At 53.1% G+C, this 12,346-nt stretch overlaps 1 protein-coding gene across 1 annotated transcript in view; it reads right to left on the bottom strand.

Annotated features, from left to right (window-relative positions):
• The window catches only part of SLIT1 (slit guidance ligand 1), a 152,122-nt gene that overhangs the window by 125,701 nt on the left and 14,075 nt on the right, over window positions 1-12,346 (bottom strand). The window contains exons 2-4 of the mRNA XM_037050831.1: window positions 8,096-8,167; window positions 5,955-6,026; window positions 914-985 (exon numbers count right to left, since the gene is read on the bottom strand). Coding sequence (XP_036906726.1) covers window positions 914-985; window positions 5,955-6,026; window positions 8,096-8,167 — 216 coding nt within the window. The remainder of the gene's footprint in view (window positions 1-913; window positions 986-5,954; window positions 6,027-8,095; window positions 8,168-12,346) is intronic.

The raw sequence follows: 12,346 nt of genomic DNA, 5'->3' as shown, positions 1-12,346 counted from the left end.
ACTCAATCCACTGAGCCACATCAGCTGTTTTTCAGGTTTTTAATGACAAAACTAAGGGGCTCAAAAACCTTCTAAATCAAAATTCAAAAACCTAGTGAACCCTTGAAAAACCTAACAGGCGTTTATGATGGTTCTAAGTAATACAGAAAGAACAGGAAAAGCTAGGAAAAAAAAACATAAATCATCAGAAAGTAAGTTCAGGGCTCAAAGTTAAGAAAATGTTTCTAAATTGCAGGCCTTTTTAATAACGGAACTGATTGCTCCGGGAGGTGGCGAACTTCCCATCTCTGGAGGTAGCGAGCAAAGACCAAAGTGCCCTTTGCTCAGGAGCTGCAGGAGAGACTTCTCAGAAAACCTCCAAGGTCCTGTCCAACCCAAAATCCCACAGAAGGAAACATGTGGTAGAGCAATTACCGGCACATCTGGCAAATCACAAAGCAGCAGAATTAGCCGCAACCCTCCACACTTGAAAGGAGCACATTTACCACAAATAAGAGTATCACATCACACACAGTTAATAAACTCACAGACCTTATTACTGAGCTGAAAGTAGAAATAGGCCCCAACAGAGCTTACCCGAATGTATAAAATTTGACCTAAGGCAGATTACCAAAAGCTGTGAGAGGTGGGTAGGAATGGTTCTCCCTGCATAGGGGGGCCCACCCCTGTGACCGGGCAGCACGTGGAACTGGGTGAGCTTCAGATTCTGTCAGGTGCTTGCCATGGAGCAGTGCCCTGCCCTGCACCTTCCTACAGAAAAGGCCTGACCTGCGTGACCCTGAGCAGCTCCTCCCCAGGGAGGAACATGGGGGTCACGGGAAAGTTCACGCCCCACTGACCACACAGCCCCTCCTCCCACAGGGCGAGGGGTGAGGACACGCAGAATGCTTTCTGGCCACAGAGCGGCACTCACAGCCTCGACAGAGCCTGGGTGTTCTGGAACAGCAGTTCCGGTAGCGTGTGCAGCTGGTTCCGGTTCAGTCGCCTGCAAAGGAGGAGAGAGGAAGAGTTGGAAATTGCCTCGGAAACACAGGAAACCCAGAGGACTTTTCAGAAAGCGCTGGATCCAGAGTCAGAGAGCCCAGGGTTCAGATCTTAACAGGGTCACTGTGTCACCTCAGGGAAAGCAACTCCTTTGGGCCTCAGTTTCCTCATCTGTAAAGTGGGGATCCTGCCATCCACCGCTTGGAGAGAATAAGAGCAAAACAATTATGAAAGTCCCGCCCCAAGGGCCTGCCACGGACTGGGCAGTCAATAAAAATACAGCATCTTCCCTCCCATCTCCTCCTCCCATGCCCCTCAGCACCTTCACTGACACCTGCAAGACGCTTTGTGACGGACAAGGCACTGACTCAAGTCTGTCTCGGTTCGCGAGTGGATATCTGACCACACTGGAAGTGTGGGCTGTATCCTCATGGAGTGGGACTGGCGGTGTGGATTTGACTCTTTACTGCCGTCATCCAAACTTGGCTCTGTGGCAGTTTAACTTTGTTGTTTGCTTTAGGTCTTTTTTCAAAACAAAAATAGCTTTGTTGATATTTTTAAATTATTTATGGAAATTCAAGCTTAACTTTTTTTTTAAGCCTCAAATAATAGAAGAAAAACTATTCAGCCACCTGCATTTTTCTGACTCAAAAATTTGGTGGTTGTCTTTCCATGGCAAGCAACAGAGAACCACCCCCTTTATCTTCAATGGCCAAACAGCATGTTCATCATGTTCAACTCCCCTGCTGGCGGGAAGACAGCTTTTCAGCATCACAAACACAGGCAGGGGCGGGAGGCAGGTGCTGGCATGCGGCCTGACCAGCAGACGCCTCACAGAAAGGACCTGGCCTTGTCCTGGGAACACAGCGACGCTCATCCAGACGTCTCCTGCCACCTTGGGCAACTAACACCCTTTTTTTTCTAATTTTTTTCTATTGCAGTTGACCTGCCATGTTATGTTAGTTTCAGGTGTACAACACAGTGAGTAGACATTTATGCAGCTTACAAAGGCGATCGTTCCAGTAAGTCTAGTCGTTACATACGTGCACAGTCATCACAATGTTACTGTGACATTCCCTGCGCTGTACTTCACACCCTGTGACTTCCAGGCAACTGATTCTCTGACACTGCAGTGCAGGACTCCAGCCCATCAGGCCATGTGACACCTATAAACTATAGAACCTTGGTGCTCACATGGTGCTCCATGGACCACCTGCAGGGCATCTCCTACGAGCCAGTCAGAGCCTCAGTACCCTAGGCTCTACCCCAAGCCTTTTGAATCAGTCTGAGTTTCAACAAGGTCCCCAGGTAACCTGTTTTCTGGTCCAGGTTGGCAACACACTCATGTGAAATGCGGCCCCTGCCTTCCAGCTATGGCACGATCTGGGTTTCGCACAGCCTCCCCTTCAACAGGGGTAGACGGCCATCAACCAGCTGGGCAAGAGCTTTCTCTTGCTGGGAGGGAGGAAGAAATATAATTCTGTGTGGCCAGCGGTAACTGTCTGAGGTTGGTAACTGTCTGTCCTAGGAGGTCGGTCGCCTTTCATCTGCTCTGTGAGAAAGGTACACTTCCCAGCATGATACAGACAATTAGTCCAGCGGCAAGGAGTGTTATGCAAAGGACCAGCAACTAGGGAAACACATCACGGCCTTAGGGGAAAAAAGGAAACACCAACAGAATCGTTAAAGCAACAGGAGGAGACCTCAGATGGCTCCAAATTCCTTAACCTCATCCAATAAATGAATCCTGTATTTACACTGCCTGGTAATCATTGGTTTTTGTTTTGTTTTGTTTTGTTTTCTCCAAGACGGTTTCATTTTTCTGGCTCCAGTTCCTGAAAAACACTTAAAAGGAAAAGGGACCCAATAGCTAGTTAAAGTGGGAAATCAAAGGACACTGAAGGAGGGACCCAGCATGCCGATGGGCCTGCAGGTTGCTATGCAGAACACAACAGCAGTGGAGGCTGCCAGTCCCGAGGAGCCTCACTGTGTGCCAGGCACCAGAACAGATGTTCTGCAGGCCTTACCTCCCCGTACCTTCCCCTCCCCTCCTCACAACAACCCCTCAGGGCAGGCTTCACCACCACCGTCTCGTGCCTAAATGCTCAGGGCATGTTGCACTGTCTCTTGGATAGCTGAGGGAACTGGGAGGTCCCGAAGTGCGTGACTCCCCCAAGTCGCCTCTGAGTGGTAGTGGTGGGGTTCCGGAGCCTGCCTGTCCCCGCTCCCCATCCCGGCTGCCTCTGCATTACACACAGACCCCCCTCAACCAGTGGGGGACTGAGGGCTCCACTCCCCCATCACCGGACGGACTGACGCCAATGGCAGCCGGCCCTCACCACCCAGAATCACGCAGGTTTGTGACTGCTTACAGGAACCAGTTATGTCTGTTCCCGAACCTGTTTGGCCAGAGGTACTTACAATTATAATTATACAAGTTAATTAGCTGTTAGGTAAGCAAACAAAATGCCAGTGTGAAAAGAGAGAGTCATCCCCGCGAACACCAGGCTGAACGCTGTGGAAGGAGTCAGTAAAAGGAAAGCTGCTGACGAAAGGGCTGCTGGGTCACGCGAAAGACGGTGTGCAGGGCACAGGAGGGTCATAAAGCAAATTCCGAATGCTCCACCCAGATGTCTTCCCAGGGCCCTTCAAAAACCTCACTCCACCTTAACAAAACCAAAACCAAATATCACAAAAAAGTATGCCTGTGTGTGGTTTCCGTAAGGAAAACAAGACAGAACTCCAATCAGCAACTCACAATGAAAAAGAAAGTTCTTGAGGGGAAAGGTGGCAGGGGAGAAGGTCAATAAATGTTCACTTGTGTGTTTTAACTTCAAGCGAAGCGTGTAGAGTATGCATGGTGTCGGTGACTCCCCACTCCGCCCCACACCTACGGTTAACTGATTCACCACTGGTCTCCCACAAGTCAGAGGGGCTGCCAGCTATCCACAGCGAGCACTGGACACCCCCAGGGACAGAGCAGCCATAAAGGAAGGCACTGGAAGAGGACAAAGAGACAAAATCCGCAGTGGTACGTTGTGACTCAAAAAGGAGGGCCCTACTCAGCCTTGGGTGGCAGGAGCAGGCGTGACGTGGGCCACCAGGTGTGTCTGAACCCCACCCCCTCCCTCTCTCCCCCTCCAGGGCAGGGCAGTCCCGAAGCTGCAGCTGGAGCTGGGCTGGGTCTGAAAGAGCCCCTCAGAGCCAGGTCTCGCGTGTAGTATATTCTGTCCTGAGCCTTTCAAAGAAAACAAACACAGGACTCAACACCTGTTTCTCTGGGGGCTCCTTATCACTCAGTTCTAGGCCAGATGAGGAAGGTCAAAGAAGGCTCACCTTGGCTTTCCTCCAGGCCACAGGAAGGCAACAAGACAACCACAGCCTTCCCCTTTTATTTCTTTATTTTCTTTGATGTAAAAGAGAAAAGTGAGACATTAGGACACAGCCATTAAGAGCTCAGGCTTTGGAGGCAAGATGGTCCGCGTTCTAATTCCCTCCCCTGCACGTAATCACTTAATCATCACTTCATAAGGCAAGTGCCTTAACTTCTGGGCACCCCTGTCCCATCCGCAAGAGAGCACTGACCTGAGGCTGCTTCAAGGATTGACTGAGACATTGGGGGAGGGGCAGGAAAGAGCTAATCTTGGTGCCCTGCACAGAGTGAAGCAGTCAGTAGCAACTATAATCATAAACTCATTTAAGAAAAATCCATAAAAAAAGCACACAGAACAGAATTAAAGTCGCCTGTTATCCCACCATCAGTGCAATGAGAGTTAATATTCTCAATTATTTCCCTCCTCCTGTATTCTGTCCACGTGCAAGGTGACTTTATTTATACAAAAGTCACTTCCTGCCTCTTCCACTTCATGTGATATTATACGTATTTCCACGGCCTTCACTGTTCTTCCAAAGTGTGACTGCATGGCTTATGTCTCCACCAGCATGACTGTCCCCAGGTTTTTATTGTATTTAAATAATGTGTGATGAATATCCTGAGAGATACATTTTTTAGTCTCTCATTATTCCTAGTTCAAAAGGCATGAAACTTAGAGTTCTTTTTTTTCCCCTTATGGGTTTTTTTAAAGATTTTATTTATTTATCTTTAGAGGGGAAGGGAAGGAGAGAGGGAGAGAAATATCAATGTATGGTTGCCTCTTGTGAATTCCCTGCTGGGAAGTGGCCTGCAACCCAGGCATGGGCCCTGACTGGGAATCGAACCTCGATTGTGTGGTTCACAGGCCCACGCTCAATCCACTGAGCTACACCAGCCAGGGCATGAACCTTAGAATTCTTGACACCTGCATCCAAACAGCTCTGCAGAAAAATGAGATGGGTGACCACCCTGAATGTGTGTGCCCATCCTCCACCTCACCCGTACCAGGGACCTTTTTGTTTGGTCATTGCCCATCTGGAATGCAAAAATGGATCAAGACACACTTGAAAACTCAAAAGCCCTGCAAGGAGCAAACCACGCAAACCAGAGACACCTCCACCTCACGGTTTCTCTGCTGTGGCCCTGAGCACCCACGACGTGGCTCCCCAGTGGCCCCTAGAACTCCCCTGATGGTCTCCTCCACACACCACTGCTTCCTAAAGGCCACACGAGTCAATGAATGGTGGTTACACCTGGGGCATGAGGTTACAGGAGGAAATCTCAGCTTCTTTGGACTGTGTGGCTTTTTTGCCATAATGCATTTCCAGGGGGGAAAAAATAAAAATAGCTGCCTTTAGAGGTGAGGTGAGGACAGTCTCCTGCTTTCTCTCTGCTGTGATCTCACGATGAGGCTGTGACCACTTCCACGGCTGCAGCTGCCCCTGGCGTCGGTCAGCAGGCAGAAGACAGGCAGGGTGTGCAGGCCTGTCCCTGAGCCACCCCCACCCCCACCCTCACTGCCAGGCTCAGCCTGCTCCTGTCCCCACAGGGCCAGCCCCTCCACCCACCCCGCTGAGCCTGCACCCACTGTACTTACAGCCGCTCTAGTTCCTTCATGTCATCAAAAGCCCCCCGTTCGACCACTCCAATCTGGTTCTCCATCAGCTGCCTGGGGAAGCACAAAGACAAAGACAGTACAGGGTGTTGGACAAGCACTCCTGGAAACAGCTGGCACCAGGGGGTGGCACAGGAGCCGTGCCCAAAATGCGTGCAGACCTGAGCCCTGGCCAGAGCCCACAAAATCTCCTCGCAACTTTGCAGACTGCCGACTGGGGCTCCTCAGCCCACCCAGCCCTGACAGCAACATGCACTTGCAGCTCCAGCCCCATACTGACCCCTCTGAAGCCACCTGCATGGCAGAAGGCCATAGGACACCAGAGCACTGGGTCATTGCTTCAAGACACACTTGGGGAAGCCCAGACTCAGGCAGCAGCAGGCAGCAGGGGCTGGCTCTGGGCTGCTGGCGCACGGGTCCCTCTTTGGCCCAGAGGGCAAGTTTCCAAGGGGCAGAGCAGACAGAATGGCCCAGTAGCAGGGGGAGGGGAGCCAGTGCCAACTGGGGAAAGCCCACACATGCAGTATACTCTGCAGTTGGCAGACGACACGCCCTCCACCTGCACCCGCACTCCGCCTGGCCCCATCTGCTGCCAGCTGAACCACCCAGCTCTGTGATGCTCTGCACCTCCTCATTGCCAGTGCACCCTGAGACCCAGAGTGTCCAGCTGGTGGGCCAGTTTCCCCCCAGACCACCTGTTGCATGGTAGTTTTTCAGATGGTCGAGCATGTTCTTCTCCCTGCTCTTTTCCTTCTCCTCTCTCAAGTATGTGGCTGTGTGTTCCCATGTGGACCTCAGACGAGGCTGCAGACAGGGCAGGGGGTAGGAGCTGCCACCAGGCACTTCTTTTTCTCCACTTGGGTTCCAAAGGCCTAACTACTGAGGAGCACCCACTGTAGACCTGGGCAGAGAGGGGGAGGGCTTCCTCAGGTTCAGGAGAGAGAGAGACTCCTGGAGCTTGGGAAGAGGCCGGAGATCCGTGGGTTCTGGAACAGCAGAGATCTCTGCCCTGCAACTGACAGCTATGACCCCAGAGAGGAGGGGCCACAAGGTCCCCAGCTTCCCCAAAGACCTGCAGTTGCAAAGCCCCAAGAACTGAGGCCCCAAGACTCTTGTCCTGCCCCGGGAATAGGGGGTGAGGGACCCCACAGCTGTCTGGCATTGAAGAATCAGAATGCATGCATGGCTAGCTGCTTCTGCCTGGAGATCAGCAGAGGAGAGATGAAGGAGTCAACGCCCCCCTCACCCCTCAGCCCCACCCAGCATGACAAAGGAGGCACAGAGGAGGGCTCCTTTCCCCATCGGGTCACACCCACTACCTCCAGTATCAGCCACTGTCAGGCAACTCAGGGAAGCCACCTCAGTTCTCAGTGGCTCCCACTCACCTACCCTCTCAGGCCGGGACAGCCCCTTGCTGGGGAGTTTCTGGGGCACAGGCTCACAGGATCTGTGGAGGCTGCTTCAGACTGGACGGTGCCCCCAGATGTGACTGTGTCTGGAGACAGGGCCATTAGGGAAGTACTTAAGGCTAAATGAGGTCATATGGGTGGGCCTTGATATGATAGGACTGGTGTCCTTGTAAGAAAGAGACACCAGAGACCTCTCTCGGTACACACCCAGAGAGAAGACCGTGTGCAGACACAGCAAGAAGGTGGCCAGGAAGAGAGGTCTCTCCACAAACCCACCCTGATGGCACCTTAATCTCAGACTTCTGGCCTCCGGCACTGTGAGAAAATAAATTTCTGTAGTACTTTGTGTCAGCAGAGTGGGCAAACTAAGACACACACCTAACGATTCAGTTGGTCTTCCATCACCCCAGGAGACAACCAGTAGACACGACAGCCCCACATGCCCAGCCCAGGTCCTGCCAGGTGGCACGACCGGCGGTGATGCCACCACCCCCAATTCTTCAGCCACGCTGGCGGCAGGGGCTGCTCTGGGTCAGGGCTCACCATCACTTCCACTCCACCCCCCACCCAGGGTGTCCCAAGACTGACTCACAGCCTGTCTACAACCCTACAACCCTAAGGCCCACAGCCAGGGCTCTGCCTGGGGCCCACAGGCCATTGCCAAGGCAGGGGCCAGACAGGAGGTTATGAGCAGGAGCAGCATCTCATACTCACAGCACTCGCAGCTGCTTGAGCCCTGCAAAGTCATTCTTATGGATCCGAGTGATGTTGTTGCCGTTGAGCTCCCTGGTGGAAGAAAGGAGAGAAGGAAACGGTGAGAGGTACGAGGTGGCCCCCGGCCAGTGGCTCAGCTCCAGGCTCCCTCTCTACCCAGCTCAAGCCTGTCATCTTGACCAACAGGGCTGGGTGCTTCCCAGCCAGTCCCAGGGCCCGCAGGTCTGTGTGGAGACCCAGCGAGCGGGGGCTGGTCTGCAGACGTCCCACCAGCAGGAGGCACAGGGCTCCTATAGCTTTGGCCCTGAACGAACTCAGTCTAGTTAGAGAGACAAGACATTCACACAGATAAGAAACTAGCCAATTAGAGGCTCTTTCGGCGGAATCCTTGCTGAGCCTCAGTTTCCTCATCTATGAAATGGGACTAATGACAGTGTCTACCTCATGGGATTTGCATGAGGCACAAGCAAGTAAAAGGCATGGCCTGCAGGGGGAAAGGACCCCCTTGTGGACACTGTTGCTGTCATCTGGTGGCACTGCTTCTACAAGCCGTCCATATTCCGAACAGGAGAGCGCACCTTGGACCATGTGGTTCACAGGAACTGAGGAAGTGGGGCTCGAGCTGAGACCTAAAGGACATGGGAGGTCTGCACAGCAGGAGGGTTGGAGGGGACAGTCCAGGGAAGGAGAACACCCGGCAAATCTGTGGGCTCTGGGAGGGGACAGGCTAAGAGTGGGAAGCCAAGGGAAGAAGGGTGGGGGGAAGGTGGGTCCTGACCACAGAGGGTCTGAGAGAACAAGCAGAGGAGAGGCAGGGAGCGAGGGAGGTCTCTGGGCAGGAGCCCGCCCAGAGACCAGTCTGGGGTCAGTCCTGTAGCAAGGGAAGTAGGGGACAGCGTGGGAGGACTGGAGGGCAGGGCTAAAGAGGGGAGGGAGCCCACTGTCTGGCCCTAGGGCCAGGCATGCAGCAGCAGTGGTTCCTACCCTCATACCACCCCAGCCTCTGGCCCTTTCTCCCTTCCAAGGCCCACGTGTTTCTCCTCATCCCTCCCCAGTCCTGCCCTGGGCACCTTGGACCCCACCTTACAGACTGTCTGGTCCCACCTCCCCAGCCAGCCTCCTAGGGACGCTCGCTCAGCCCCTGTGGGGCCAGTCTGCTCCGCAGGGAGCCAACACACCTCAGAAAGACAAGCCCCTCCAGCAGCCAGGCACTGCAACCTCTGCGAAGTTCTTCCTTGGAACCACACACAGCAGAATCTCACCCGGGGCCTTGCCTATGCATCTAACCTGTCTGCACAGCTCCAAGTTCACAGCCACAATGCTTCCTCCCTTCTCAGCACTGTCATAGTCACCGCGTGCCTGGCAGCAACCTAACTGTAGCCACGCCATGTTCACCTGCAGCCCAGTCTCACACTTGCCCACTTTGGTCAACCTGAGCCCAAGTCACCTTGAAGAACAGCAAGCTTTCTTTCCTAAAAGTGTTCCGGAAGTGTGTTGGACTAGGTGATGTTCTAGGATTGCATCCACTGAGAACAACATCAGTTATGAGTCTCCACGCACTCCAGAAACACCAGGCTGGGAAGTAGTTACTGTGCCCATGTTACAGATGAGGGAAGAGGCTCCAAGAAATGAGGTGCCCCCCTCAAGTCAGCAGCTGGTAAACGGCAGAGCAGAGGTGGGGGCCCAGGCTTCTCCACCCAGGCCAGGCCACCTCCCCAAGCTGACAGGTCAATAACTCATTTAGCTCATGGCTCTCTCTGCCCTTCCTCCTGCACCTGGCTCTTGATCTTTGGGAGCAGCTGGAAAAACTCATCCCCTGCTCCAGTCTCCTCTCTAACAGGATCTCCCAGAGGGGCCTGAGGTCTCTCCGGGGTAACGAGGCCACTGGTGAGAGGCCCAGACTGAACCGATACCCGCCCTAAATGCCAAGAGGTGGCCTCTGCCCCTGGGACGGGGAAAGGCCTCTTGTCATTGAACTCCATGTTCTTCCCTGAAACAGCTGCCCTTGAACTTCACTTGCGCTCCGCCCAACCTGCTCCTTCCACAACAGGACTGGAACTTCCATCCCCAAACCTGAGACCACAAGGAATTGTTGGTTGTTTTGACTTTTCAATGGTAAAGATAGGTCAGCATTGATTCTAAGAGCAAAATGTTCGACTTAAATGGAACTGATGGAGCAATGCTTAGTTGACTTTCAGTGCATCTCTGAAACCACATACTATGCAGCCACTTACAATGCTACAGATCAGTCGTGTGGACAAGGTAAGCCGTCCCTGGCACTGCTTCTACAAGCTGACACAGCGCATGGAAAAAGATTCTAAGACACTTGCATTCTCTGAGCCCGCCTATGTGAAAATTCATGTGCACATCCACATAGGGGTGCACCAGGCAAGCTCGCAGCGGGCTGTGTTGCATGTGTTCACGCCTGTAGCTGGTGCACAGTGGGACTCGGGGTGACTTTATTTCTTATACTTTTCTGGGACAGGCTGGCAGAAGAGGACAATGTGCACACAGCAAAGCAAATGCAGCCTCTTGGGAGGCCCTGCTGGTTGGTGGCTTCTCAGCCAGAAGGCCCATGGAGGCCCCAGCCTGCCCCCATCCCCCAGCCTGCCCCCATCAGCCTTGCTCTTTAACCCCGGAGCTGAGTGCCTCCTCTCAGGAGAGCCTGAGGGCGGCTGCTTAAGGAGGCATTATCACACTTACGGAGGCATTAACAGCACTTAGGCTAAGAAAATGACCTCCACCGGGTAGCCAGCCCTCTCCCCCTCTACAGGGAGGCCCACCGGGATCGGGTTTCCAACCTGGGCCAGCCACTTCCCCTCATCCTTCGGTAGAGCCTGCTGGAATGAGGCAAAGAGGTCATGTTTCTCCAGCACCTGATTCCTCCGGCAGGTGTTGCCTTATGAGTTGCCATGACGATCCCCCTCCCCAGGAAGCCTGTCTAGGAAAAATGGGAGAAGCTGCTGTGACCTTAGGACCTCTACAGCCAGAGCAGCCAAGTCAGGTGGGCCCTCTGGGGCAGTTTCCGGCCTCATTCCTCAGGAAGAACTCCGGACCCTGAGCTTCTTGCCACCGGAGCCCACATCTACCACTACTTATTGGGCACCTACTGTGTGCAGGCTCTGAACCTAATGCCTAGCATGCTCCCTCTCATTGCACCCTCACGGTAACTTACGAGGTGAGTGTGGTCTCTCCATCTTGCTGATGAGGAAATGAAGGCACAGACTGACGAAATAATTGTCTCATTGCTACATATCCAATAAGTGGTGGGGCCAGGGTCAAAACCAGGCCCATGTGATTCCATGTTCATCCCCTACCTCGAGATACCTCAGGTTGATGGGCTCTGTCGAGCCCTCCCCTCTCCCTGGGTGCTCACATGTTGGAGGGAGCTGAGAAAGCACGTGGGTGCTTCGGATTGGAAACACTGGGGCCCTGAAGTAAGACTGTGTGCTCTGCCTAGGCAGCAAGACCAGGGGAGCTCCCCAGCCAGCAGAGCAAAGTGCATTCTTGTGGCTAAGAGCTTGCACTTTGGAACTAAACTGTCTGGCCTCAAATTCCGGCTCCACCGTTACTGGCTACATGACTGTAGGCACAGAGCTTAACTTCTCCGTGTCTCAGTTTCTAGATTCATAAACAGAGGGCAATGGTATCACCTACCTGTGTGACATACGGTGGGGTTTAAATGACTTAATACTTTTAAAGCACCAAGAGCAAGGCTCTCTGTACCAGTACAATGTACTGCAATTATTTGTACTACTTGTACTATTGTTATTGTTATTGTTACTGTTATTGGTGGTAGTGGTGGTGGTGGTGGTGTTTACCCCAAGGACAACACCACGCCGTAGGGACAGTGTCCCGGGCTCAGCTGGGGCTGGGGCTGGCCTGCCAGGGCCATGCTGAGCGAGGAGGCTACTCAGGCCCTACAGACCCCCGGATGCCAAGGCCCAGGGAAGACACCCTATGATGGTGCCCTCTCCCAAAAGTGATGGGTCTGCACCCATTCTTATCTCCCAGGAAGAAATGCACAATCAGGGTGGCAAATGGCCCTGATTTCCACCAGTTACCATGTGCTCCAAACCTGAAAGGGAAACCTTGGTAGTAAAAGATTTTGTAGAAAATCCTCTAAAGCAAAATGACTGAGGAAAAAATTAAAAAACACAGGATTTCTTGAATCCTCTCGGGAAACAAGAATCTGATCACCAACATCTGGGTGTTTGTGATAAACCAAAAGAAACCCTTGGATTTCTTGGA

This window comes from Sturnira hondurensis, unplaced genomic scaffold, assembly GCF_014824575.4.
Source record: "Sturnira hondurensis isolate 20B ecotype Veracruz unplaced genomic scaffold, ASM1482457v3 Scaffold0006849, whole genome shotgun sequence".
NCBI lineage: Eukaryota > Metazoa > Chordata > Mammalia > Chiroptera > Phyllostomidae > Sturnira > Sturnira hondurensis.
Note: the sequence above shows the minus strand (reverse complement) of the source record. Positions and strands in the feature narration are given on the sequence as shown.